Source organism: Neodiprion fabricii, chromosome 5 (genome assembly GCF_021155785.1).
Source record: "Neodiprion fabricii isolate iyNeoFabr1 chromosome 5, iyNeoFabr1.1, whole genome shotgun sequence".
Classification (NCBI taxonomy): Eukaryota; Metazoa; Arthropoda; class Insecta; order Hymenoptera; family Diprionidae; genus Neodiprion; species Neodiprion fabricii.
The window spans coordinates 30,638,223-30,666,035 of record NC_060243.1 but is presented as its reverse complement, the minus strand read 5'-3'; the positions used below and the strand labels follow the sequence as shown (position 1 = coordinate 30,666,035).

The following is a 27,813-nucleotide window of genomic DNA, read 5'->3' as shown; positions in this document are numbered from 1 at the left end:
TTCCCTATCCTCTATAGTCTCATACCGTTTTGTTTCTATCCTAAACGCATTATACAGTTTTTTTTTTTCCACATGTTATAACCATTTACATATTATTATCGAGAGTAGTCGGGGGATATTAAATATATATATACGTATATATATATATATATGTACGTAATAATATATGTATACATGTGTATGTGTATCTCGTGTCGCGTATATGATATTATATAGGTATATACATATATATATATATATATATATAACTGTATATAATATACATATATACATATATATATATATAACTCTACGTAGCTCCTTAGAGTCTCGGTACTGTCTCTACGTATCACAGCCTGCGTGCCTCGCCACTGTCTCGTCTCCTTTCCAAACCGTTCTCGCTTCCTTTATCGCCGAATTGCACTAAAATACACTCGGTTTCTCGTAGAAGTTGATTTTTTTCAAATCATAGTCCTCCAAAATTATTATTGTTTGCAGGTATCAGGTATGCGAATTAATTCCACGAAACAACGGCACTCAGAGACAGCGGCATTGGGAACGAAAATTTTCTCTCGTCGCGGTATCAACCTATACACGGCGGTAGTGAAGGAATGCAATTTGAAAAAAATAAAAATAAATAAAAATAAAAAAGTGATCATCATCACACCACATTTCGCTAGATTGCATACATGTACGAATAAACGAACCCTTTTTTTAGGAAAAGAGAAAAAAAAAAAAGAAAAAATTTCCGCAAAAGTAGTTACATATTACAGCGTAATATGACAATTTCAAAAAACGTGACCTTCGTATTTATTATTCGTTCCCAATAGCGGTGCACTATTATAAAAGTCACGGCGCCGTGGGACGCATACAGTAGTAGCCAACGTGACGGCTAATATTGAGAAGACAAATAAAAATTTAAAAAGAAAGACACTAAAAATCGGATGAAAAAAAAAAAAAAAAAACCACAAAACAAACTAAGGTATCACGTCCCAGATCTCGGTAAGAAAGGGAGGCAGCTTCTTGTTTTTCAATTTCAGGCTTGTGCACAACTCGCTGTTCTGGTTACCAAGCGTTCGCAGTTCCGTGAGAACGGATAGGAGCTTAGCAAATATCATCCCCGACTTTGGCCTCCGCCGATTGTCAACATAGGCCTTCAACGCCTCGAGGTAGATCTCCTGTATTTTCTCCACCTTCCATCCTTCGACCAAAGATGGCCTTTCTGTTGTAGTAAGAAAAAGAGCAGCAACGATATTAAAATGTATAATAACGATTTCATGAATAAATTTCGACAAAAATTCAACAAGTAACCTTTTTAAGGGGAAGGGGGGGGGGGGGGACCACCACCTACCGGCAAAAATTACGATGGCCGTAAGCAAGGCGTACTCGGCGTTGTCGACCTTCATCGCGAACATCTGCCGGCAAAATCTTAGGAGATCGTCAACTGTTTCGCCCATTCCGGCGAGGCTATAGCTGTCTTTGCCGTAGGGTTGGTTATTCGCGAATACGATACTGTCAGACACAGCGTCGTAGCTCCTCGCCATCCTCAGCATCATAACTTCGCTTGAGCAGGCCTTGAGGAGGGCTATTTGATCCTCGCGTAATAGTTTGTCAAACCCGGGTAACCTTTTCGCAAACTCGACAATCAGCTGCACCGTCAATATCGTTATCTCGGTGATATGCCTGAACCTCGTGTCACTCTGGTCTTCTCCTTCATTGGGTTCGTTCTGAAATTGGAAAAGTAAAAGGATAAGAAAAATTGCTTACATCAATATAGCAACGTTACCCGGTTTCTTTTTGCAATACGTATTTACAATGCGCGTACAGGTCATTTTTTCGGGTATATATTTTTGAATACGAAAATATATTTACCACATGTTTAACAAAAAGAAAAACTTATTCTTCTGGTAAAAAAATGTAGCAGCTTAAAATAACGTACAATTTTAGGTTCGCAATATCAAGGAAAATATTGTTTTCCATGAAGATGTTAGTCGAGCGGATTCGAGCATAGGCGCAAGATCAGAAATCTCACTCTCTCTCTCTCTCTCTCTCTCTCTCTCTCTCTCTCTCTCTCTCTCTCTCTCTCTCTCTCTCTCTCTCTCTCTCTCTCTCTCTCTCTCCTGATATGTAAAATCGGATACGGTGATGATCAATCTTCTTCTTTAATTGTTATATCAAGATTCTTCCGCTTACCGTGATTCGTATGACATCCTCTTTGTTAGGTTGTTCGTACTCGTTCTGAAAGTAAACGAGCCTGTGGATAAGTTCCTCCTGCTCCGGACTGACGGGTTTTATCCCGTTGTGGGAATGGACATTCGAACTGCTGCTGCTCCCGAGCATCGGAAGGTTTTCGGTCTCTGCCGGTTCGAGCTTGACCCCCATCTGATCGGCGCCCATGCCGCTGAGGCTTCCGGGCGATCCGTTCATCGTTGTACTGTTTGGTTTGTCCTTTTCCTGTTTCGTACAGCGTCGTGGCGACGCAAATCGTGAGACTTACTTCACAATAAATGGCGTGAAATATATCGGACGAAAATGATTTGGGTACACGTGTACAACAGGGTGACCCAAGACTATCGCCCCATGGACTGCCAATGTATGTTTCGTGAAAATGTGCGACTGAAACATTTTTCATTTCTCGCAGAAAATTTGTAGTTCCGATCACTCGGAACAGAACAAAAATAGGGCTTGCAGATCGTTATTTATGACCGAATTGACCAGTTTCAAACGACAAAGGATCCCGCAGAATCATTACGTAAATTGGCTCCCGATCGAATTGCATGGATTTTCAGTATGTCGTAGTACACATCCTCCCGATCCGAAAACTTCTCATGGACACGAGTCCGAAAAATCAATATTTTCCGAGATACGGGCATCGGAAGAAAGGTGTCGAGATATTCATGAATAATAAAGCTTCAAGGGAGCTTAAATCAAACAAATCACTCAAAAAGCTGCACGGTTGATTCTCAAAGATGGGCAGGAAGCTGTGATCGAGACCATCGATGCATTGTTTCCATTCATGAACTCGCTAGTTTACTGGAAAGAGGTGCAACATCAGATTTCGCATGAAGAACGAGACCCTCCGGTTCTTGCAATAATCGAATTGTCCTATTTTTCACGTGTGTGCCAAGTCTCTGGGCTTTAATAAGCTTTGCAATTCACGAAAATTGCAAAATCCATGGATATCAAAAAACTTTGATAACCTTCTTCCTAAGCCTGTATTTCGGAAACTACTGATTTTTCGGTCTTGTATCCATGAGAACTTTTCATCGGGAGGATATATACCATAACATACTGAAAATCCAGCCAATTCGATCGGGAACCAATACCCATAGGGATTCTGCAAGGTCCTTTTCTGTCAGAAGTGACAAACGTTTCACACCCGCAGATTTTCACGATGAAGACACTAGTAGGAAAAAATTTTTCGTCAGTTGAAGGTCATTTTACATGAGTTTGATTTTATTTACAAAATATTTAAATTCAAGGTTTCGATCGGGCCCTGCCGATCATATTCAGGGAATACGTAACAACCTTTTCCGCTTTGATGTTGTTTAAACGGCATGATGGAATGAAGTGAACGTTGAATTTAAATATTTTGTAAACAAAATCAAACTGATGTAAAATGACCTTCAACCAACGAAAAATTTTTTCTGACTAAAATACGACAAGGTCACGAATAATACCTAAAGATGAAGAGACTGTCAGCCTAAGGGTCACCCTGTATACATATATGTATGTAATAGATATGTAATGTATATCGATGTTTCCTTACCCCTACCTTCTGGGCCTTCTTCTCCTTGCGCTTGACCGCGCATTGATACTCGGGTACGACGCATTCGGGCCGCATTCCAACGGTAAGACACTTCTTCAGCCTGCACTCCTGACACTTTCTACGCATGTACATATCAATCTCGCAGTTATTTCCATACTTGCACTGATAGACAGCGTTCTTCGTTATACTTCGCCTGAAGAAACCCTTGCAACCCTCGCACGTGAGGGCGTTATAGTGGTAACCCGAGGCTCGGTCCCCACAAACCAGGCACAATTCTTCTTGCTGCCGCGGCGTCGGTCCCTTTTTCTTTTTAGCGTCACAGCTGTCCGCGCTGTACCCGTTCAAAGAACTTGGTGGTGATAAATCGTCCCTTCCTGAAACAGAGAAGAGAGAAAAACAAACGTCAGTAACGATCGGTCGTCGAGTTCCGAATGCACCGAAAGTGCGATGATTGCGACGAAGGCTTCAATTATAAGCTTCATTCACGAGTTTCCTAATTCATTTCACCAATGTCCTATATCTGTAGCAGCTCGAGTTATGATACCGGTATAGTAAAATGTTGCAACGAGATTCGAATACAACGATAATCGATTCCATCAGTCCATTAAGACGAAGGAACAGTTAACCGAATTAATTGACTACTATTATACTTAATGCTCGGCAGCTTGGACTCGACAGTTGCGTAATGAATCCAAGTAAATGTGATGCAATTTCGACACCCGTTAGTCTTGGATGTTGCAGGAGAATCGCTAATTACTTGATCAAGTGTAACACCTTCGTTGGGTCGTTTATAACAGTCACCGTGACCCGAATTAATATCGTGGTAACACAGCGCGGCTATGAAAATTTCATCTTCATCGATCGTCGGAGTTTAAAAAGGTCACCACCGTACCAAATGTTAAAGGAGAACCTGTAACGCTTGTAAGATGTGATACCTACGGTTGCAACGAATCGCAGATCATGTAAAAGTTTCACCATAAATATTATTTACACGAGTGTCCCACTTGTGGACAATAAACCTGCCGCCTAGCGCCTCTACGACGCGATGTTGGTACAGTTTTGCACCGTAAGACAAAGTTGAGGCTTTGATCGTTCACGGGTTATACGAAATGGTTGAGAGGCGCTGTGCCGGTATAATATGGTTGCGCTATGCTGGAGTGTGTACGAGTTCCTGTTCACGGGGCAATACGCATACATAGTAATAAACTTACATGTAGATACTTTCACCAACCGTGACATCCACACGTTCCACCCGATGAGTTAGTTAGTTACATGCGATAAGAGAATAATAGATACACGAGAACGTTCCGCCACGTACTCTACGTACGTACGTACGGCCTAGAACTAGACCCAGAGCAATTACTATGGCCGGTGGATGTGCGTGAAACCTTCTGGAATTGCGATAACGAACAAACGACGGTACTGTTGGTCGAAATTGCGATATCAATGCGCATATTTATAACAAAGATATACAGGTACGAGTACTCTTATACGGTAAACCAAATCGGTTCGTCAGACCCATCGTGCGTCCGTGTCTCCTGCTTCGTAAACCGCGTTACTTTCACCATCAGGTAGTAGGTATACTTTCTTCATCTTACACACCGTTTCATCCTTTCGACTCTGTATTCGTGATTAACGTCGTGTTGCAATCTTTGGCTAACGGCACTTGTGATCAGTGAGGATTCGTTTCTTCCTCGAAGTCACGGAGGTGCTCAATCGGCGACTGTTCAGTTCAGAACGATCACGGATATATTTGGGTTTTCCAAAAGTCCGTCATTTTTCAATGGTTTTCAAACAACAACAACAACAACAACATTCTTTGCGGTACGGGATTCTTTGAACTGTGATATATTTGAATGCCGGGACAGATCTCCGTGTGAAAATTTCCAGATTTTTCATGTTATCATTTCGGTCACCTTCCTAGTATCAGAAATGAGAACCTCGGACGATATTGTTATTATTGTTAGTCGGTAGTCCTGCAGGTTAACGCGGATGATAGATGCTCAATACCGTTTCACCGAAGAGTCCCATTGGTCATGTAAATATGCAAAACTCAAGCGATTTACGGGTACCTACGGCCTGTAGGATAAGTTCTTGGTGACCCGAGGATGGATTTCATATTTATGCGGCACCGTGCATTAAAGAGAACGAGCAAGTGAATCATCGAGAGCGAGGTGTTGTGCGGCGTTCATAAATTTGGTTTAAAATCCACCGCCGTACATGCTTTTGTAAAATCTATACATCATGCGTCAGTCACAAACAGCTGCTTCTGACAGGTAATCGGCGTCTGTGACATTGAGTCAAAACTCGCTCGGTTGAGAGGATTTCTTAATCGTCGAGGGATCGTTGCAGACGACTGTTTGCCATTAAGTGCCCAAATATATTATATACGCGAAGGCTCTCGATGCGCTTTGGGGAGACTGATCCCCGTGACATTTTGATCAACTTGAATCTTCTTCCAAGGTTGATCGGACGGACCGAGCGAGCATCGCTCACTGCGTGAACATTTCGGACGGATGTGATCGAGGCCGGGTATTTTGATTTGATAAAATAAGACATCGGAGATTCCAGAGTCGAACATGGACCAGGTGTACAATGGAATTACGTGCCTCAATCGAAGGCCATCCACGAGACTGTACTTATATCTGCAGAGTTATACCTCTACACCTATATCGCGATTGCGAGGAGAACAGGATCACTGCCGAGTTTCGCCCCGCAGGTTTCCGTGCTGGTTAGCAGCGCGTTGCGGAGCACTGAGCGGCCTTGACTCTGGTACCCACCTCCATCTTTCTTACTTGCGCAACCTAGCCTAACCACCCGGGACGAATGGCAGGCGAGCCAGAGCAGCCTTCGACTCTCCGCAGATGGGGATCGCCATTAACAGTAGCAGGGGAACGAGCGGCGTCGGCGATCGGCGAGCGAACAGCCGAGCAACAAGCTCGAGAAGCGAACGGAACGGCGATCGGGTTCGCGGTGAGCACTGAGCAGAGTACTTCTGCACGCTATATCCTCGAAGGAACCAACGAGTGTTATTATAGCATCGGAGCAACAACAGCAGCAGCAGCAGCTAGACCCATTTTGCAATCCCGCTCTATCGGTCGGCCATCTTGATCTTGTTTTGCGTCGCTGTCCTTCTTTCACTAGGCTGAAGTTAGCAACGTTAATGTTTGTGCCTTTAGAACACCTGAAAAAGCTGAATTTACAAAATCTCAGTTTGTCAACGCTGTATTAACGGTTTACGAAATTACAAGTAATCATAATGTTACAAAGTAGCAACTGTTTCCCAAGATGCATCATTACATCAACGGTAGACTTCAGTCTGATCATTCCTGATCGAAAGACAACCCGATTCTGGGCACAGCTCGTATTAAGATTTTGAAAACCCAGCACTCGCGCAGTGTGTTTGCAAATGATGTAATCGTTTCTAATTTTACTTGACATTTTGATCATCGCTATTATACTCTCCTAATGTTTATTCTATACAGAGCCGACTAGTCAGTCTGCAGCTATGTATTCAATGCGATAATACACATGTACAATCAAGAATACATCGTCGCGGTTTAGTCAGTATGCATAGTTGTAGAATTTAGAGAAAGAGAGAGATAGATAGATAGATGGATAAAGGACCGGAGTTTAATGAAAGGACTGCGGTATCGAACTGCTGTACAGAGTTTAATCAGTCTTATAGCCCATGCAATGCGACCTCGGATGAAAAGTATGTTTCTCTTTTAGAAAGTCAACGTGCAGAAGAAGCTGCTGTACAAATATATACCCGTGTAGGTAACCCTGCATACATATATTCACATACGACTAGATCCGTATATTCATCTCATCTCAGGTCGTATACAGATCTTCGGGAAAGTTATATACTTAGATCAGGTGACACGCTTTTAGCTGAGAATCTTATGATTTATGTCCACATGCTATTTGACTTTGAATCAACGTCGTCACCGAAACTCCGCAAAAATTATAACATCCGGATCAAATCGTCGTATTAGTTAATTCAGCACCGGAAGTGACAGTTGCAATTTTAATTTACCGATTGTTTCCTCAAACTAGATAGTCAATTTTACTAGATACGTACAAATATATATACACTCAATACCACTGTAAGCGCGCAAGTCCCGATTTACGAAAAAGACAGTGGAGCGAGAATTCGTTGCGGTCAACTCGGGAAATTTCGTGGTTTCTAACCACGTTTACGGACTGATTATCGCTCCGGAGATTTATACCCGTATATTAACACGTAGCCCATTAGATGAAAAGAATCAAGGTTCGGAATGCACGCCGTGGTATAACGCAGAAATGCAATGGTCCGACTTCCTCCTCGTAAAGCGGTTTGTTTGCAGAGCAGGAGATTCCGACGTTGGATGAAGCGAGCACGCGAGTCTTATGGTATGCGCGTCGGAGTCACCAACACAAATCTCGGACTTGCCCTCACAACCTGCAGTCACGCACGCATGCACGCACGCATCGCATTATAGTTGATATAGCGTAGTGCCAACGTATATAAGGAAAATTGCGGTCCTCGCGTTGCATCGTAACAGCACAAGTTTGCGCAACAGAAATGCAAAGCTGCGTTATCCGGGTACAGATCATCGTCCATGAGTCATTACGCAAGTGTCATCGTTATATCAATACTACCACCTTCGCTAACGCCGTAACTAGTTGGTTTCTCTGCACTGTACGTGTTACGGATGATTGTGCAATTCGGTGTAATCGATCGAAGATGATTTTAATCTCGGGAGTATAATGTAGATATCCTGAAACGAGGAACGGTTCTCCATCCGTCGCCATTTTGTTCGACAGCGTGACGAACCCGATGACGACGACGACAAGATAGGGCATAATATTATACTTGTAATTGTCTAAACCTGACAGGCAAACTTCCGAAGCGCAACAACTATATAAAGCAGCACCGACTTGTCTCGAGACGCTTCGGTGTGTTTACAACCGAGGCAGCTAGCGTAACGTCCAACCAGTCGTCGTTGTCGTTGTTGTTCTTCCAAGTTGCGCAAGACAATTTGTCCCTCCACCGTCGGTTCTCCACCACTCGCCAGCCCTGGCCTTGTCAGCGCGATTCTCGGCTCTCCTCTCGCCTCCACCTCCACCTCCACCTCCGCTTCTTCCTCTCTCTCTCTCGATCTCGTATCGTCCGTATCCTCCTGGGAGTAAACTTAGCCTCCATTCTTCGATCAACGTAGATTGCTGCAGCTCCACGGCATCCATCGCGAATGAAGAACTCGGTTCCTCCGGCTTGCAGAAAAGAGCAGAGCGCGTCCTTTCTCCTCGGTTCGCGGTTCTGCCTGCACACCTACACACCTCTCCAAGAAAGAGGCAAAAGCGGCAGTGGCGGAGGAACGCTCTGTTTCTTCACCGAGTTCAAGGATAAACAGACAGCCTCGCGAGAGGTTATTAGCCTTGCATCTCGTTCCGCCGGTCACCCGTAGCCAGCTGCACCGTCAGCCATCCGCAAAAAGTAACAACGCGGATTGCCAACAAGCAATCGAAGCAGCCTAGTTCTCTCCACTAAAAGGTGCCCGTAGGAAATCTTGCAACGTAAACACACCGTTCGCGACAAACTCGACGTGGTTTCCTCAGCATTTCTAAACTTTTCGACGTCACAGACCGTGTGAATTAACGAGCGACGACGTCGCAGCTCGTAGTCTCTTTGGGTCATGGCCACAATGTGTCGTTTATGGAAAGCCGATGAAGTTCTCAACAGAGAAACGGCACGGAAATTGCTGCGGTTTCGTTATTGCCACCTCGAACGCACACGCACAAGTTGTTACAATACAACGAACGGATACGTGTAGCCGACTGACAACCTTACCGAGTTATCACAAAATTGTTTATCAACGGCAGTTGCGCGTGTGAGACTGACTTTCAGTTAAAACCGGGACACGATCCTTACCTCCTCGGGGCCATTTCCTTAGCTGGCGTGTACCGCCTTGTATACGTTCGGTGTACGTTCTAAATTGGGTCGAACTTTTAGAGTGTCGCAAAATGTTTGGACAAATAATACAAGTCAAATTGGAAACGGAAGAGGTATAAAGTAACAGCGATTGCGAGATGACCGTACCCTCATCTTTCGTACGCCACGCGATACGAGTATATCTAGTCCAGTTTCAATTGATGCCAAATTATCACGAAACAGATACCATTCGTCGCCAGTTCGTCATACCCTCTCTCGTCTTAAACGTCGCACAAGCCCGCCAGCAAGAGTGACCTACTGACCTAACCGATGCGCTGACTACACACGCGAACGAGATTAAACACGTATAAAACGCGTTGCGCAGAATCTCGGCGATTCGAGATCAGTATTTAATCTAGGTTCCCAGAGGGCGGTGCAAAGTCGTTCGCGTGTTTCGGGTTGTTTCGCTGATCTGATTGTAACTATTATTCACAAGGTTTATTGTGCTTATTTACAAGGTTTACGAGGTGGGGGAAAACGAGACCACCGAGTTCGATCGATCGATCGATACGTGAGAAAATCTCCATGTGGGTACGCACGGTATGAAGTGTCGGTAATTATTTGCCTACGTCGATTGCGCAATTGCGACATTGGCTCAGGAAGGGTATTACAAGGAACTGGAATGACGAACCGCGCATGAGAAACACAAGCTGGCGCACGTGCATGACCCTTTTCAGCCATTTAGTTGAACGGCTCACCGTGGTGCAACGGTACTTTGAAGGCAAGAAGAAGGTGAGGGAGCTTCGAGTAACACGGTTCGGCTCTGAGTCTGCGATAAATGAATTTTGAAACTTTCTAGAGGATCGACACACGCGACTCATCGATACAAGAGAGCTCCCATTCGTGCGTAACTCCATTATTCATTCGTTATACTGTCACTTATGAAGCGTATCAATATGCTTTGGGTAGACCACGAGAGAAAAAAAAAAGAAAAAAAAAACCGCGCTGTCTTGAGATTCGCTGTTATATTGATGCTTTTACGAGGATAGTGCTAATAGTGTGTACAGTGTCGAGTTAAAAAATATGCTAATATTACGAGCACCGTTTCCCGGACGTTCTGTATCTGTACTAGAAGCTTGGTGTACTATACATCGAAGACAATGGCATCCGCCACCGTCGGCAAAATCCGTGAAATTAATGGCGAACGTTGACTAAAACGTGACACTCGGACATGGTAAAAAGTGAACTGACGACGACAAGAGCGCGGCGGTTTCGTTTATTGTTGTCGTGTACTTGACGATGATCATCGTGTAATCCTGATCACCGAGGGTTCGTGAGTAAAGGATGATGTACCACGCTTCGTCATTGATAAGTCGACGAAGTATGATTGTCGAGAAAGAAACAAATATACACGGAATGAGAATATAAAGGTCAGAGCGAATCCGAAAACCACTGCAACAGTGATACACGGATCAGTAAATCGTCGAACAACTCGATCGTCCGTGACGCGCGAAACTTCGCCGACCGACCGAAGGCGTTACGACTGTTTTGCGCAATAGCGTAACCTACTTTTTATCACGTTCCAAGAATTACGGCAGCACAGACTGTGGTAGGAGCCAGCGAATCACCACCGAGTCGCGGTCCCAGTTACCAAAAATGTTTCCGATCGTTTCGAGTATAAGGTCGATTGTACGGAACAGAGGAAAGAAAACGAGACGGCCGATGACAATTGGAATCTACGACATTCGTATAGTTATGTGAACTGTGAAACGAACGCGCATCGCGACTGTGGATGCCGGTAACTCGCGTTATACCTTCGATGACGGGATCGCAGGAAAATATGGGGTCCTGGGTACTCAACAGGGTCGTTTCCGCCATGACGTTGCGACGCGAATGATGCAGCGAAGAGCCACGCTGCTGCATATCCAAGTCCCAGAGTTGTAGGTCCTCGGCGTTTACGGCGCACTCTGGAGCCGCAGGGTGAAAATTAGGAGGCGGAGAAAGAACGCCACTGCTGGACACTTCGGGGCTTGACTCCTGAAACCCACCACCGCCCCACCGCCTTTTCACCCCGGCAACAGGGACGCGGGGGACGGCCAGCATCTCGGCGATTTCCTCGACCTTATGGGCCGCGGGATCAGAGTTCGGTTCACCGAGGGTGGAATCCTTGGCGACGAGCTCCGGACTCGACCCTCCGGAGGGCCAAGTGACCAGCATGTGTTCCCGGGCTCGTCTAGTGTTCGAAATTCCAAAACTGATCCTTCTCCTTTTCCTCCTCCTCCTCCTCCTCCTCCCCAGGCACCACTAACTACCGCCACTACCACCACAGTGAGCACAATAACAAGGAGAAACTGCACAAACACCGAAGCACGCTGAACCACTTACTACACACTGTACTCCGTGAATTCTGGTGAAGTGAACAAGACCAGTTTTCGATCCCGAGGAACACATCGGAAGTCAACTCGCTTCTTTATCTTCTACAGTATAGTTACGCATGATTACCGGGAAGGTGATACTAGTACTCGAAGTTAAAGATCCTCAGGTGCGACCGGTCTCGAAACTGATGTAGCTGGAGCGAGCGCTCGGTGCACGACACCAGCACGCCGGCTGCCTGTCATTGACTGAAGGTCCGCGCGACGGTCGGTCGGTTGGTCGGTCGGTCGGTCGGCACGAGGACCCGGCGAGGAACGCGAGAACCACCAGCAGCCTCCCGGCACCAACGGCGATACTTTCACTGCGGGCGCGCGCACCCCAGTTTATGGATACCGGATGGTTCTTCTTCCTTACACTCTTGGTCCTCGTCGTCCCGATGTCCTCTCCTCAACCTTCGACGACCCAAAGTCCCGACGTACACTTTCCCCCGTCGCGTTAGGAACACGTCAGACTCGAAATCGTACGCCAGTCGTGCCGCTCCGTGAGGTCCTCGGCGACCTACTGCGGAAGGATCTAACCCGGGAATCCGTCTACCCCGGGAGAGAAGAAGGCCAGTACCGCTGAATGGGTGCGCCGGTGCGCCTGACGAGGATGCAGGTCAGAGGGGAGCGGTGGGGGAAGCGCCCTCGCGGTCGTGACGTCACCCACCTGTTACACCCCGCCGGGTCATGGCCGTCGGCACCCGAAACGGGGCCAAGCGAATTAGTCCGCACACGACGACGCGGGCGTCCTAGGAGTCGTTGGTGTGGCTTAGGTGGGACACACACGAACCCGATAACCGCAGGTACCGAATTGCCATCCGGCCACTGCTGCTTTCCTCCGGACAATGTACAGGTACGGAAGCACCTGACAACCCAGCTTGAACCCGAGGAGGACAGTCGGCAGGTGTCTGACCCCAGTCCGGATTTTGCTCTCCCTATTTCTCTCTCTGTACGGTTTAAAAAGCCGTCTCAAGGTCACGCGCATTCTTGTCATTACATCATTCCACCGCCCTGGGCACATCGTGTGTAAGTTTCACGGAGTCACCGAATGCAAGTGTAGCACTGCTACCGGTTGTGTCACTCAATGTGACCCCTTATTCATTTCAAGAATTTTTTTTTGCTACACCTTCAAGGGACGATGATCATAGTACTTGCATTCTCTCCTGAACTACCACCCTTCAACATCAAAGTTATAACCAGTGTGCGGTTCGTAGCACAAATATACCGTTAAGCATCATGTCTGTGTGAAAAAGGTCCTTGTGGTCTCTAATGAATAATTGAAAAGGTTTGTAGGTTTCATTTGTCTCAAACACTTTCTCTACAACTGCTGTGAGGTACTTTTACCGCCATCTATTACACCACGATAGAACTAATACCTACCACGGTCAGGCAGTTGACTTTTTTCTTCGCACAACTTAAGGACATTCAACGTTATTTGTGCCACATAGAATTTGGACGAATTAATAAAATACGAGTACTCGCTAGTTATTCGCAAACACGTACGCGAACTTTCGAGTTTTTTCTTCGGCTGATCTTACAATTAGTCAATTACTTTATTAGACTATTTTGAATATTTTTATTGCACACTGTCGAGACTGTTTTTTATACTGAAATAGTATGAAAAAGTTTGGTTAAAGTAGTTTGGTTTTATGTGCAATGCGCGTCACAGTCGTGGCCCAGAATGATGTAACAGCGAAATTGAAAATGGCACTACTCGTCCTGACATAGTACACATTCCATTTCTATTGATGCGAATAGTGATCCTGCGAGTTGAGCACCAGCATCTTTCATCCGACCATTAAGAACCTTCAATACAACATTTCTCGGCAGTTCCCTCGACCAGGTGACCTAGGAGCGGGTGAGCGGCTTCTCACCACGCTCGAGTATTTCCCGAGCCAATTACCACGGCTGAGAAAAGTCATGGAAGCCGGAGACGCTCGCAGGAAATGACTGTTATTTTTTTTTTTTTTAAGAATCGCGTGAATTGAATGGTCGTGTGTAGAAGAGTGGAGGCTGCCTGGGCCCATCACCGTATACCGAAGTAGGCATTGGTGAATTTAATAACCACGTGTTCAAGAGTGTGACGAAAGTCAGAAGAACTGCTGCTGTTTCCTCAACACATGCCTCCGGAGGGGCCTAACGCGAGTCTACGATCTCAAAAAGGCGCAGGCCGAGTCATCCATTCCTGAAGCGGACCGGAAATGAGGATTACTGGGATTACGGGGCCTCGTGAGGCTCCAGTGAACACAGCGAGGCTTTTGCCACACGCACCAAGGCCCAAGCTGTGCTCAATACCGAGACGGTCTTTCCCAGCTCCCCTCTATCCTATATTCTCTATTACGGGATAATGAGGGGACTCAGGGTTCATGATTCGCGTATAATTTGTTCGCCATGATTCCGGCGTCGTATACATCTGCGCCATTCTCTTAATAAAGAATATGCAAAACCGCCGTGGTTGGGGGCGCTCTGATATCGTACTACCAACGTGGAAAACGCCATCGAGTACTACGCATTACCATGACAATGGTCTGTGATTAAATCGCAATCACTGTGAATATGAACAATCGACAACCGCGGACTACGCATTAATAGAAGTTGTAATTCCCACATTGTTAACACCTCAGGTGCAGACCGGCACCGTATGTATATCCAGATGAACCTGTCAATTCCAATGCCAAGGTCCGTGCGCAGAGGGCACAATACTTTTCTGGTTAAATTACGCCTCCATTCAACTCGCATCATATATTCAACGTCTCCTGCCAATCAGCTGGACGCCTGTGTCGAAATTCCTTTGAGGGGTTGATTTCCGTTCGCTTGCTGTTGCGTGCTACGAACCCCCGAGCAACGGCTTTGGGTCTTGACCTGCATAGCGAAAGAGCTCAGCTGGGTGAGAAAGGTCACCGATGGAAACTCCCATAACCGGGCGGCTCAACTGAAAGCGTAAAATGTTATTATACCATTCCTACGCAGAAATGGAATTCTCGTGCCCCCGATGCAGGTCAACTCGGCACAGCAAGGCACGCGATCACAACAGGGACAAGTTACGATCGACAACGAGCCAGCGGTAACCTAATCTTCCCAAGAATTCCAGGATACCCGTACATACATACATACATACATACATACATATATACATACATACATACATACATACATACATACATACATACATACATACATACCTACCTACCTGCCTTTCTACCTACCAGTTCTCGACAGAATGTGTTGAGGAAGTATCCCGAGGGGGAGAGTCAGGTATAAAATCGAGGGTTTCTCGCGGCAAGCAAACGTCGGATGGATCCAGCCGACGCCACGTGGAATCGGAGAAGGAAAAAGTGCGTGAAACATCCTGTGACTAGGGCCAGCAGGATTCGTATGATGATGAAAGCTAGGCCCACAGTCGTAAGTCTGACTGAATAAGTAGAATCAGGTCGTAAAGTATTCGCGAAATCCCCGCGTCACCGCAACCCGCAGTTTACGCACTGCGCCCGCTTTCTTGCCGTAAGTAGAAACATACCTGTGCGAATGAAACGGTAAGGTATAATGGTCAGAGCCTTCAGAGGTCCCCGAAAGCTCTAGACCACAAAGACAAACCCGACCCTTTACAGGATCTCTTGGAATTTCTTGGAATTTGAGGTTCCCCACTCCTCCAGGGGTTGGTGGTGGTTCGCTTCGAATCCGACGTAATGAAAAGCGGTTAAGTTAATATTCAGCGACTGTGAACTCACGGGGTCATTATTAACTGTCTAAGCTCCAAAGCATACATGAAGGGTGCAGTAGATTTCGAACGGTAGGTAAATTTTCAAACGTTTGCTTTTGGCACTACACGCGAAAGAAAGTTTATTAACCATGCGCGCGGCATCGGCGTGAAAGAACTTTCGAAAGGCGGAGCCAAGATATTCGCCGCTTCTTTAAAGCGGTGAGAAATTTGATAGATCCGGGTTTCGCGACAGCGGCTCGAACCGTAATTATAAAAATTCCGACAGCTGTTTCTTGTGCCCCGATCTTTAAGTGCAATTTTCTCAGAAACCCAGGCGGATAAACAGGTTGCGCGACCTAAATTGGCAAAAAGATTCCACTTCCAGATGTCGGAGCTAACGAAGTAGGGGGAAAAGCACCCTCCAATCCTTGGCGGCACTCGTAAGTCTCCGAAATAGTAGCTCACGATCTACCGACCAGTCCTTATACCCACTTCTTAAAATTCATTCGCTTCCTCTCACTTCCAAGCCTGAATAACACCAAAGATCAAAAATATGGTTACGAGTTCTCTGCATCTGCTGCATGTTCAGGGTGACGACAGTTTCCCGTCGAAAACCTTGAACCATTTATTTCCTTTCTCCCCGTGCCCCCCGGGTTAGCTGGAAACGAAGCGGAAGTAGGGGGCGACCTGAATATCAAGTAGCTCGAAATTCTTCTTTCAACGGACCTAAATACACACCTCCGTCCCTTTCCATGTTTTTTCTTCTTCTTCCTTCTTCCTGCTTTTTTTTTCCCCACACACTCTCTCGGGGCTCATCGGTAACTTGTGCGGCTCATGCCTTGGAGCGGCCAGGTCGTCTGGGGTCGGAGGAGGAAGACCCGAGAAGAGGGAGCCGGGCGGTGCTGACCTGCGCAACGGTTGATCGCGCTGGGTCAGGGACACGCGCCAGTTAAAAGAGGTCACCGGGGTCACGGAGAAGTTCAAACCAGGTCAGGCTCTGTACGTGTACGTCATCCGGCTATTGTGCCCAGGAGCTCCTTCCTTGGCAGCTGATACCCTGATGCTGTAACGATGGTCCATGAGTACAATAGATCTCTACGCCTGAACCATTATTCCGCATCCCTAAGGTTTCCCCGTTTCTCATTATTGCTCCATACAACTTGTTCACCGATCTCTCGGCGATGAGGAATAATTCATACCAAGAAATCTGCAGAACTTTCAGTATTTCGTGATCTTGCAAGCTTCGTTCTAAAATGGAATACCCTCCTTTCCGGTGTTGGCCTGGTGAAAAATGTGTTCCGCAAGGCGGATATAGATTGGTACATATGCTGCTTGTTTGGTGTTTACATATTTGTTCAATACACTTATACACCACGACGAATAAATACGGTACTCTGTTATGTTCCAGCTCTCCATCGCTCTCTCTGTTCCTATTTCTCTGTCTGCCTCCCGGGAGACCGAGGTAAACTAGGTCAACGGCGGCTGGATATCGACGTGGCAACCACCTGCACCCAAACCACTGAAATTGATCGGCCCTGTCGACGAGTCGGGTGGAGAGCTTATTTCTGCACTTCACGACCGTGATATAAGAGCGAAGCAGACAGAGGAGGCTTGCATAATGACGGAATGAGCAGCCAGCGATGGATACATTGTCTGAACTAACTTTATACACGGTACAGGAGCTGCAGAGAGCGGTTCGTGGGAAAGATGAAAGAGCAAGCAGATTGTCTATAGTCAAGGTCGATCAGCCGATCGTGAGAATTATCGCCATTGACCCAAGATGAAAATAATTATTAATGTTCCGCATGAGTTGTATAATGTCATCATACTGCGAGAAAAAAAGTATTCACCATTTAAAAAACTCACACGGTATAATAACATGCATTATCGCGTCAGCAAAATTTGACTCATTTGGGTCATTCGGCGGTTAGGACAGTACGCCAAGTTTCCGTTCGGCCACACTGAAAAACGTTGCGCAATTTGTGCCGTGCTAGCCACTCTTACTATTAGCAACTGAAACGCCTTAGCGAGGGTTAGTATTAGCTACAATGGCGCCGATTGCAATGCTCTTTTTACTCTGTCAGCAATGATCGACCTCGTATTTGCCTCATATTTATCCATAATTACTACTCCGAACTTTTAAACCATGATCTCCAAATGTATTCTCACTGTGCCTTGCCCTCTTCTGGCACTGACGCATTGAGAGTAGTATTTGCTGAAGAGAACACCGAATACACAACATTTTGTACGATGTACTAAAGATTATCTTTTTTAATTTTATGGATGACAGAAAGATCACGCGAAACATCCTTCAAAAAGTTTCACCCGTGATATCATCGTGAGTATATTCGGATCAGTGAAGTGTATGATACCGCGGCAATATTTTGATGGGTTTCTTGAATTTCCCTAAGGGATATACATCGTCGGAAGGAACGTATCGTTCCCTGTTGAGCGACATCGACTGTAATGCATTTTCTCGTAACAGCTGAGTACCAAGTCTAGAGCCGTCGCGGTAGGTGATAAATTACTATCGCCCAGTAATTTACGTAACGCGGAGGTGATGATAAAAATGCGGTTTGCGACAGTCTCATTTTCATCACCATTGTCAGTCCGATAGAGCAAGAATCCAGGAGGTTGTGAGCGGGGAAAACAGAGGCAGCCTCGTCTAACTGGTTTGCGCTATATCCTCATCTAAGGAGCTCCTGGTAGCCTGGGACGAAGTCCACATGGAGGTAAGTACAAACCTGTCCTAGTCCCGGCGATGCGGTCGCATATAGCAAGCACCAGCAGCGCAGCACCGCCTGCGAGTCGGGAAGAAGGGATACGGGTATTGGGACGGGAAGGAAAGGGAAGGGAAGAGAAGGTTGAGGTCTGAGTTCGAGGCCAACCTGCCGTTCGCTCACTTTCCCACACGGGTTCTAGCGCGGACTTCTAGGCATTCCATGGACTGCGCGCGCTGCGCGTTTGCTCCTCGATCACGGCGACTGACGGCACTAGAGAGCGAATGGTGACCAGGGCTGCGTTCACGCCGCAAGAAACATGCACGAACGACACCGAGGACAGCCGAGCGACACCGAACCTGGCCACGGCTCGTGACCTTATTAGGCAGAATATTCATAGGGCGAGTGACAACGACAAGCGAGAGTGTACCGACAACGACGACGACGAGTTTGAAACTTTCTCGCATCGCTATTACAGTGGCTCGATCGACTTTTTTCCATCGCAACACCGCCGGTTGCTTGATTCTCGCAATGAGCTAATACCGACTACTGTGAGGTTTTGCCGTCAGGTTAGTCAAGCGTTACCTACGCTCCTTGTCTGTTGGGTATCTTTTCTCTCGAAGTAGGTACAATTTAAAATTTCAAACACATTTCGCTGCTTGGCAAGAGTAGCTTGTTCACCGTGGTGGGTGAAGTAATTCTTGTTTTTTTTTTTTTACTATGGCTGCTCTCGTCAGGATCTTCCAAATGTTTAATTTCCAGTTGATGGTAAAGATTCACGCGCAGTCTTTCGCAATTACACGTACGATTAGAGTACGAAGTCGATTTGTTATACCCGAGGTCCAATCGACCCTGAGTATCTTGTAGAACAGTCAAAGACTTGTCGCTTGGATGTGTCTCAGATGCGGTGAATAAGAAGGCCGCTTACGCATTATAGTACGATGCCTAGTACGTAGACGTAAAAAACATTGTACGACGAAAGCAATTATATACTAAGAGGTATTTCTGCGATTTCACAATGAATGCGTCGAGAGTCGTATATGAGTAGGTATGTGAATACTGAATTACGACGGTGGCCCAGATGCCTGGATAAGGCTTAGGCACCTTTACGCTGCTGGCAAACCATTTCCGTGAATTGTATTACCACCCGACGCTCTGCTCCTAAGAAGAGTATAAGTATACATATATATCAGCTTTCTCCCGCCTAAAACTACCGTAGAGGAATAATGAATTTGACTTGGACTAGCCACGTGCTCTACGAAGCACCGTTACGCGGTTACCGAACCAACGAGTTTTTAAAACAGGCTTCCATCGCTCTCGAGCTAGTCTTCAGGCTACCTCGCGCTTATCAAATTACAATCATCTTTGTCTTTCTCTCGGTTCTTATAACTTTTTCGAGAAACAAAACCGGCTCTTGTTCCCCTGTTTTCATTCCTTTTCACATATTTCACTCCCTTTCTATACCTGTCTAGTCATTCGATATCGTCAACCAAGAATAAAACAAGCTCAAGTCAGTATAGTTGCGAAACTCGTTCGTTCGTTCCCGAGTAATTTTTACGCCTGATCCAAGCGGCCGTTTTGAACGAGTTCCATTGCGTAACGTCTTGGCCTTTAACGAAACATCGGACGTTGTTATACCGAGACGGTATTTCATCGAAAAATTAGGTTAATGGACGTATCGATTCAGTGTTTGAGTTTCTCGTAGGTATGTGATGGATAGATGAAAGATACCTAACATCAGTACGACGACTTCAAACTGCAATGACAATTTTTTCAATTAAAACCTAGACAAAGCTTGATGCACTCATCAACCAATTATTATCCTGGAGTCATGGTGTTGTGAACGGCTACTAGTGACACATAAATTCTCAGCCTCTTTACAACGCGCTACACGATGGAACGCGGATGACGCAGACATACGCGGACTGTGTATCAACCGCACAACTCCTGCCGGTCGTTCTCCGATCCCTCCACGACGAGCCAATGTCGTCTTATCTTAGCACAACCAGAAACCGGTCGGTGCCTCTCAGCTCCGTGTTGTTGTCGTTACGTTCGTGGAGCTCTCAGGCATAAGTCACGCGGGCGTGAAGACATACCGCACCGTGATCGGTGGCGCCACCTGTTCGCTAAACCAGACATTAACCGGAGTCTTTACGTTCACTCACAGGTGGCAACGCGGTGGCGGCAGTCTTCAGGATCACGGCTGCATCGAGTAGAAAACAAAAACAACAGACATTCCGTAATCTGACCATTCCATTTATTAGTTGTCACGTGATCTAGAAAACGATCACTTATCTCGAGAAAACGTAGCGAGTGCAGTCTAATTGCCAGTTAAAGAGACTTATGTACGTTCGAATTAAAATAGGTTATAGGACAACAACTCTCAAACAGATTGGAACGTAGGAATGTTTTCCGTTTACATTTTCTGATATTATCCTCTTTCCCTTATACGCCATACTATTTTTCCTAGTCCAGATATGACTCGATTGGAGATAGAAAGGTAGGTACGGAGTCGAAGACGTTTGGCAAGTTACCTGACAGCGGTGCAGATAACGACTACGAGGAGGCGTATCGATCGGCGTTCACCTTACTTCCAACCTCAACGAAGTTGCACGCACAGATCGCATTTTAATTATCCACCACCACGTAGGATTCTTTGGGGTTGGCTCAAAGTAAGCAACAGCACGATCTGACGGTCGATACAGAGTGATGGGTACATAACATCATGATCGCGATTGAAATTGGACACGATCTGGTTCACGCGTCAGAGACTCCGGCAGCAAGCGGATGCGCCATTCAGATAATAGATATAACTGCGTCCAACGAAGCGACTGACTGACTGACTGACTGACTGACTGAGTGATTGACTGAATGGGAAAGAGATAGCTGCATATGCCGACCTACGCCAACGTGATTAGAGAACGACGTGTCGCACCCTCCGCCTTAACGTTGTTCACGGTGTAAACGTGGACCCTCGTTCCTCAAGTTTGAGGTGCATGCTGGTGCGTGCTAAGGGAAACCAGGAGGACCGATTGCCGCGCGCGGTGGGACCATATGACCTTACGATATCACATATAGGCGCATCGATCGCGGATCTGCGGTTCCCACAATCGCGGTCGAACGAACGAATGTAGGTTGTACATTTTATATAGGTGGGTATAACGTGAATGCGCAACCTCTGACGTGAAGCCTATCAACCGCTGCTCAGCCAACCGAGCGAGCATTTTTTAGAGCTATACGTTACTCTCGGTGCAGTGCAGTTGATGAACTGGTTTAGATCTACTGGTTTAGATAATAGCAGGTTCATACCATTATCCTACGTAGATCAGCGTCCTGCAGGGATACAATCTCTCATCCCCTCCTCGAGCATAAAGGTACATTGTACAGCGTGGAAGGTAGAAATTGCAGTGGTCAGGCTCAGACGTACCCTTCGCTCTTTAATTCTGATCCCATGAGACGCTCTAGTCTGGCCGTGTGTAAAACCATTTCTACCAGGCACTCAGTACGTGCATCTAGTCCAATCCACTTTGAGGTTTGCAGGATGGATGGAGTGCAGGTAGGTACCGCTGATCTAAACAACCGTCTTTCACCACTCGAAGCCAGCCATTCCCTCCGCAGTATTAACAAAAAAATAAAATAAACCGCTCGTTCGATGGTTGAAGGTGTTCGTTCCTTGGCCTGTGCCCTTTTGCACCACGATCCTATGTCGGTGAGGCCGGGAAGCAGAGGCGTCACTGCCCGTAGTTGTGGTATGTAGTTACATACGGGTGTTCGCCATTTGCATAGATAACCGCGAGTAGATTGTTTTGTGAATATTTACGACACGGTTGGTTGTAGGCGGGTGCTGCATGGTGTATTGAAGCCGTAACGCTGGGCGCCCGCATGCGGCCGTCACCGACACGATGAGAATTACGACTTCTGCAGAATGTTTAGCAAACCAAAAACTACCAACCGACCGCCTGCACTGGCACCAATCAGCTACAAAACAAACAGACTGGGACGGCTTATCGAACTTGTGTTGTAAGGCATGCGTGCGCGGACATTCGATTTCATTTGACGTTAAAAAAGGAACTGTGAAAAATACGACGACGAGTCTCTCTCCCTCTTTCTTTCGCATAGGCACTCGTCTATAATCCACCGGATATTTACACCTGGGTTGGTACAGGGTTTTCACGCTTTGCAGGTTATCGTTGGCAACCATGGCAAGGCAGAAGAAATGAACCATGTTCGAAGGTAACCATAATGTGCCTTAAGCCAGACGATTAGTTACGGAAAACATACAAAAGATATACTATCTTACGGAGGTAAAAAGTTTTTAAACTACTTAAGAAATTTTTCACAAGTGTATTTCAATGGGTACGTATGTAACTAATGCTATTGCCGTAGAATGTAATGACGATACGAACCACGGCAATTACGACACCATCGTATTTGGTTTCATTGGAAATTGGGCAACCATCGATTGAATACGAGCTGCGACCGTTCTTTTGTCACCGTCACCCTGCAGCAGTACGCAATACACCGCAATTTCTCACCACCGCAACAAAAACCGTTTCGCAATTGAAATTCGGTCAAATATTCGTCAACGTATACTGTCGCGATTCGATGCCAAGTCAGTTTTTACATCCAGAATAATTGTTCAATTCAACAGAAATATACCCTGTATTCGATATATATATATATATATATATATATATATGTATGTATATATCTCTCTATTGCTGCTTGTCACGCCGTTCACGTTATAGGAGTATAACTACCGACCGGGTATATTCCTCGTCGAAGCTGAAGCCGGAAGAGCGACGATCACGATTTCGTTTCCTGATTAACTGCGGTGCTTTGATCGAATATCGAAACTGCGTACGCACCGCGAGGCGCCATTGTATGTCGATAATGATAAGCGATGGAGGTACCTGTTCTGTATATTACTTGCGTTATATTCCTTTGAATAAGTTCAATAGACCCGGACGGTACCGACGACACCGAAATCGGCCTGAACCAGGTACAAAAAGGGACGGCGGCGCTCGGTCCTGGACATGATATTAATTCTGTTCGATTTTCTGCACAATTACATTTCATATACCTAATAGAGCGGTGATTAAGTGACGATTTGTCGCTATTTTATTACAGCCAGAATTGGATAATATTGCGAAATATTTCAGTTTCAACTCTAGTTGTTACAGATAAATATCACGGAAGGTGAAATGTTCAACACGATTCCCAATGTTGTATCAATTATCGAAGAAAATAAATCCCAAGATCTCAGTATAGAACGTACTGAAACGGTCATTGACTGACTGGCGTTTAAAGGCCATCGGAAACACGTGCGCGATATAAATTAACGCATCGAAAACATACAGTGCCAACGATTCCGTTCAAGGTCAGCTGTATACTTTCACGTTCAACACCCCATGAACGAATACACTTGAGGTCAGTGATTCTGCGACGCTAATTTCTTGGACAAGTCGGTCACGTTGGCAATGGAGAATCAGCCCGCAGTGCCACCGCCGACCGGTCGCGAAACAAGCTCAATCTTCGTAAACATAACATAATCCGTGATTGTCGAATCTAACCCAAAGATATAAAATAAACCAAAACACAGAGGTTAAGCCGATTTTTCGCGACCGGCCGGCGGTGGCGCTGCGGTCTGATTCTCCATTGCCAACGTAACCGACTTGTCTGTGAAATTAGCCGTCACCGAATCACTGTCCTTGAGTGTACGTTCTATTTGCTCACAGGACATTCACATGCCGAAAAAAGAATGTGTAATGACTATATCAAATGGGCTCATTGTTTATGTACAGAAGAAACCAACATATCGACACGTTTTTTTGAACGCTGCGTTAATTGAAATTAGATATGCGTATATATCTAACAGCAGTATGTTCCGGTAATAAACGAATATACATTAGCACAATATTGAGCTTCGAGTCTTATCATTTACCATTACTATTCGTACAGGTTATCAAATTTCATTTACTTTTTCAAGATTTTACTGTAGTATTTTCCATCGATCGAAATTTTGGCAACATACGTATATATGCATATATATACATGTCTCAAGTATATAAATTATTCCATATTCACGAACCAAAACAATTTTTGTACTGCGCATCATAGTGCGTTATATTTAACGTTCAACGTTTCTAAACTAGCATATAAGATACCCTAGTTTCACTACTATTCCATAAACGAGAGTTAATAACCCCGAGACGAAGAGAGACTGAAGGGAGTGGTGAGAGAGAAAGAGAGAAAGAAATAAAGTAAGAAGAAAGATAAAAAAAAAAAAAAAACAGTGTAGAAGTAACCGAAAACAAAAAAATCCACGTGCGAAGTCTAATTTACTCACCAATCTTGCCGTTGGGACTATACGGATCGTAGCTGCCTGAGCTCAACGGACTGGCATATCCGTTGTTGTTCGATGCCTGTGGGATCTGAGGCTGTTGTGTAGTCGGTGCAGTCTGTGTCTGAGATTGCGTGAGCGGGGTGGAGTGGGCCAAGGGGGGTTGTTGCTGTTGCTGGGGTACTTGGTACTGGTGATGATGGAGCTGCTGTTGCTGCTGCTGTTGTTGTTGAGGCGTCGCGTAAAGCGGATGCTGGGTCGGCAGGGGTTCGGGGGAATTGGGACTGTGGGGCGCCAACCAGTCGTCGGGTCGTGGCCGCTTATTGCTACTCGCAATACCGGCGAAGAGTCCACCGGCGCTACCGGCGCTCTGTATTCCCGCGTTGTTGTTGCCGCCCCCACCCCCGCCTCCGCCGCCGCCACCGCCGCCTCCGCCTCCGCCTCCTCCACCGCCGCCGCCACCACCACCATCTCCTCCTCTTCTTCCTCCTCCTCCTCCTCCTCCTCCACCGCCAGCGAGAGAAGTGCTGGCCAAGTGCTCGGGCGTCTCCGCCTTGACTCGGGGGCCCGCGGGCCCCTCGGAGGTGTCCATGTTAGAGGGCGCTAGCCGGGTAGCGGGGGCCAAAACGACGGCCCCAGCTCCCGCCACCACGGACGCCTCATCGTACCGCACCGCGACGCCGCCGCCGCTCACTAGGCTGGCCACCGTGACTCCGGTTTAACTGGCCGATCGGCGCCCACCGGACGCACCACGGTCAAATAAACGCACACCTCGCGTTCGCCTAGCGCCGATAAGTCGGTAAGGATGGTACCTCCGGCCGAAAAATTCACGAGGGTCATGCGAGGGATGGGGGGCGGGAGGGGGAGGGAGGGAGGGATAGGGGAACGGGGTTTTCGGAGAAATGTCGCTTCGCCTTCCTGTTTGGTTTTATCGTTAAACTCGGCGAAAAGAAGGCCGCGTCCCGGAAACAACGTCGTTTTTCGTCGCACCTTCTTTTCTTTCTGTCTTTCTTTTTCTTTTTTTTTTTATCCCCTCCCTTCTTACATACAACAATTGATCGTAGAAAAACTAAACAAACTTTTCATTCTCGGACGTTTACATCCCGCGGCCGCGTTCTCCACTGTCGCTTCTTCTTCTTCTTCGTCTTCTTCTTCTTCTTCTTTTTCTTTTTCTTTTCGCTCGCGCCAGAGCCTGATGAAACTGCACGCGTCACTTTATCGGGGATTACCTTTCTCGCACTTCACTCCTCGAATACGTCGAGGGCTGATTCGTGATAACTTTTGTTACTGTTCAACCTCTTTTCGATGTTGCTTAACAAACGTTAGTTTTCTAACGCATCTTTGTCGTACTCGATACCGATGATATCTCCTTAGACCTATACCACGGGTTGCGAGGTAAATACGATCGGTGTATCTGCAACAAAAAATACACAAACGTGGTTAGGAATATACCATAAACTAATTTGCTTCGAATCTATAATTGATGACATCGTCTTATCGATACATGATACAATTAATTATTGAAATTTTGCAATTTAAAAACTCTTCACATCAATCTTTACACAATACATACGTGTATATACATATATACGTTAACTAAAAAGTTGTTGGCACAGTGCCTGTCCTATACAGGGGTTTTCGTCCGATAAACTGATGGTGATCAAAAATTGATACTTGCGATGATAGATTTAAATATCGAACTAACGTTTCATACACCAACAGGTTATATCGCAGAGCGTTTGCTTACGCAGCGTTACAGACGTGATAAATAAAATTACTGTTATTGTGACATCATTTGCGTTGATCTTATACAATTCCCCTCCGTATTCAAATAAAAAAATTTTTTTTTAGTTTTTTTCATTTATAAAGTATTTTCATTTCCTGTAATCACAACGGTAAAATTATTCTCGTCATTTTAACGGTAGGCATAAAACATGATAGAAAAATTTTTTCTCATCGTAAGAGAACAACTACTCATGACAACAGCGGAGACAACGACGAAGGTTGAACGTACATTATAGTGAGGAAATAAACAACTATGAAGTAACAAACGTCTACCTTATCCAATTTCTCGGTAATAACCTGCGGCGTATATTACGTATAAAAAATAATACGACCGTTTTTCGCTAAACTTTTTTGTCTAGATAAATTATCATCGTTCGATGTGTCAACGTGTAATAATCATTCGGTGCGAATGGTGGTGAGCTTGAGTAAAGCAACATATTTACTATATAGTGCATTGGAAATTAATCCGAGTACCTAAATTTGAACACAACACAACCTAGAATATCGACAATATTTGAGAAAACATTTCACAATTAAAACATTCGAAACGATTGAATCCGGGTGTTATTTTTACCACCTTAGCGACATTCAAAGGATTGCCTAAAATTATTTTACTAATAGTTATCTTCCGAGCGTATATTCGATAGCACGCAGAGCTTCATCGGGTTGCAAGTCAGGATTCTAGTCTTCTCCTAACTTTTTGATTCAAACGGTCATGTCGAGTCGATTTGTCGTCAACAGTACCATGTATAAATATTGCAGATGCGCACACGTGGATCCGTATTAACCATGAACGAATTATACCGTGTGACGTGTATAAGAAGCGAGTCAAAAGGGGGAAAATAACCGAAAACGACTTAGGTCGAAAATCTTATTTCACCATCGATCGTAAGTGAGAGATAGTTGGGTTCGATGCGATCGAAAGGATTAAGCGAGTTCCATTCGCCCAAGGGTATAGCCACAACAGATTTTTACGTTCATGCTAATCACGCTAATTCCGTCGGCGAGAAATATGCTTCCCTGGCGGCTAAAGAATTTCCGTAAAACAGCTTAAAACCCTAGGTTATAACTGTGGCTGAAATAATTCAACGCACCTGTCCAACACTTGTTACGTATTAGTCCGTTCGACGGTGAACAGCAATTTCAGGTTTTGAAAGGCGAACGATTTTACAACTTTATCGCGAAGTCA

At 45.7% G+C, this 27,813-nt stretch overlaps 2 protein-coding genes and 1 long non-coding RNA gene across 5 annotated transcripts in view; all 3 read right to left on the bottom strand.

Moving 5' to 3' along the window:
- Window positions 1-308: 308 nt before the first annotated feature.
- On the bottom strand, window positions 309-16,545 carry LOC124183041 (ecdysone receptor). 3 transcript variants are annotated; one of them, XM_046571016.1, is made up of 5 exons: window positions 16,515-16,545; window positions 3,749-4,122; window positions 2,173-2,433; window positions 1,331-1,706; window positions 309-1,201 (listed from the first exon to the last, which is right to left on the bottom strand). In XM_046571016.1, exons 1-5 carry the CDS (start codon window positions 16,528-16,530, stop codon window positions 957-959), a joined length of 1,272 nt encoding a protein of 423 aa, XP_046426972.1. In that variant the 5' UTR covers window positions 16,531-16,545; the 3' UTR covers window positions 309-956. The 3 variants fall into 3 exon arrangements, with proteins under 3 accessions (XP_046426972.1, XP_046426971.1, XP_046426970.1); XM_046571015.1 differs by lacking the exon at window positions 16,515-16,545 and adding an exon at window positions 11,477-11,931 and having other exon boundaries at window positions 3,755-4,122; XM_046571014.1 differs by lacking the exon at window positions 16,515-16,545 and adding an exon at window positions 11,477-11,929.
- A 7,556-nt stretch (window positions 16,546-24,101) lies between these two features.
- LOC124182032 (POU domain, class 4, transcription factor 2-like) lies at window positions 24,102-25,431 on the bottom strand. The gene is made up of 3 exons (XM_046568810.1): window positions 25,350-25,431; window positions 24,846-25,274; window positions 24,102-24,220 (listed from the first exon to the last, which is right to left on the bottom strand). The coding sequence occupies exons 1-3, from the start codon at window positions 25,429-25,431 to the stop codon at window positions 24,102-24,104; spliced, it is 630 nt and encodes a 209-aa protein (XP_046424766.1).
- A 385-nt stretch (window positions 25,432-25,816) lies between these two features.
- Window positions 25,817-27,813, bottom strand: part of LOC124183045 — a 51,850-nt gene continuing 49,853 nt past the window's right edge. Inside the window, exon 3 of the long non-coding RNA XR_006870916.1 lies at window positions 25,817-26,253. This is a non-coding gene — a long non-coding RNA (uncharacterized LOC124183045). The remainder of the gene's footprint in view (window positions 26,254-27,813) is intronic.

Bases quoted from the DNA above. Each gene is read 5' to 3' on its own strand.
- LOC124183041 (XM_046571014.1), bottom strand. From the start codon at position 11,879: ATGCTGGTCACTTGGCCCTCCGGAGGGTCGAGTCCGGAGCTCGTCGCC. The intron at 1,707-2,172 runs GTAAGCGGAAGA...TTCCAATTTCAG, and splicing joins AGGATGTCATACGAATCACG to AACGAACCCAATGAAGGAGA. The intron at 1,202-1,330 runs GTAGGTGGTGGT...TTACTACAACAG, and splicing joins GGCCATCGTAATTTTTGCCG to AAAGGCCATCTTTGGTCGAA.
- LOC124182032 (XM_046568810.1), bottom strand. From the start codon at position 25,431: ATGGACACCTCCGAGGGGCCCGCGGGCCCCCGAGTCAAGGCGGAGACG. The intron at 25,275-25,349 runs GTGGAGGAGGAG...GAGGAGGCGGAG, and splicing joins CAGCACTTCTCTCGCTGGCG to GCGGAGGCGGCGGTGGCGGC. The intron at 24,221-24,845 runs GTGAGTAAATTA...GTGAGCAAATAG, and splicing joins TAGTCCCAACGGCAAGATTG to AACGTACACTCAAGGACAGT.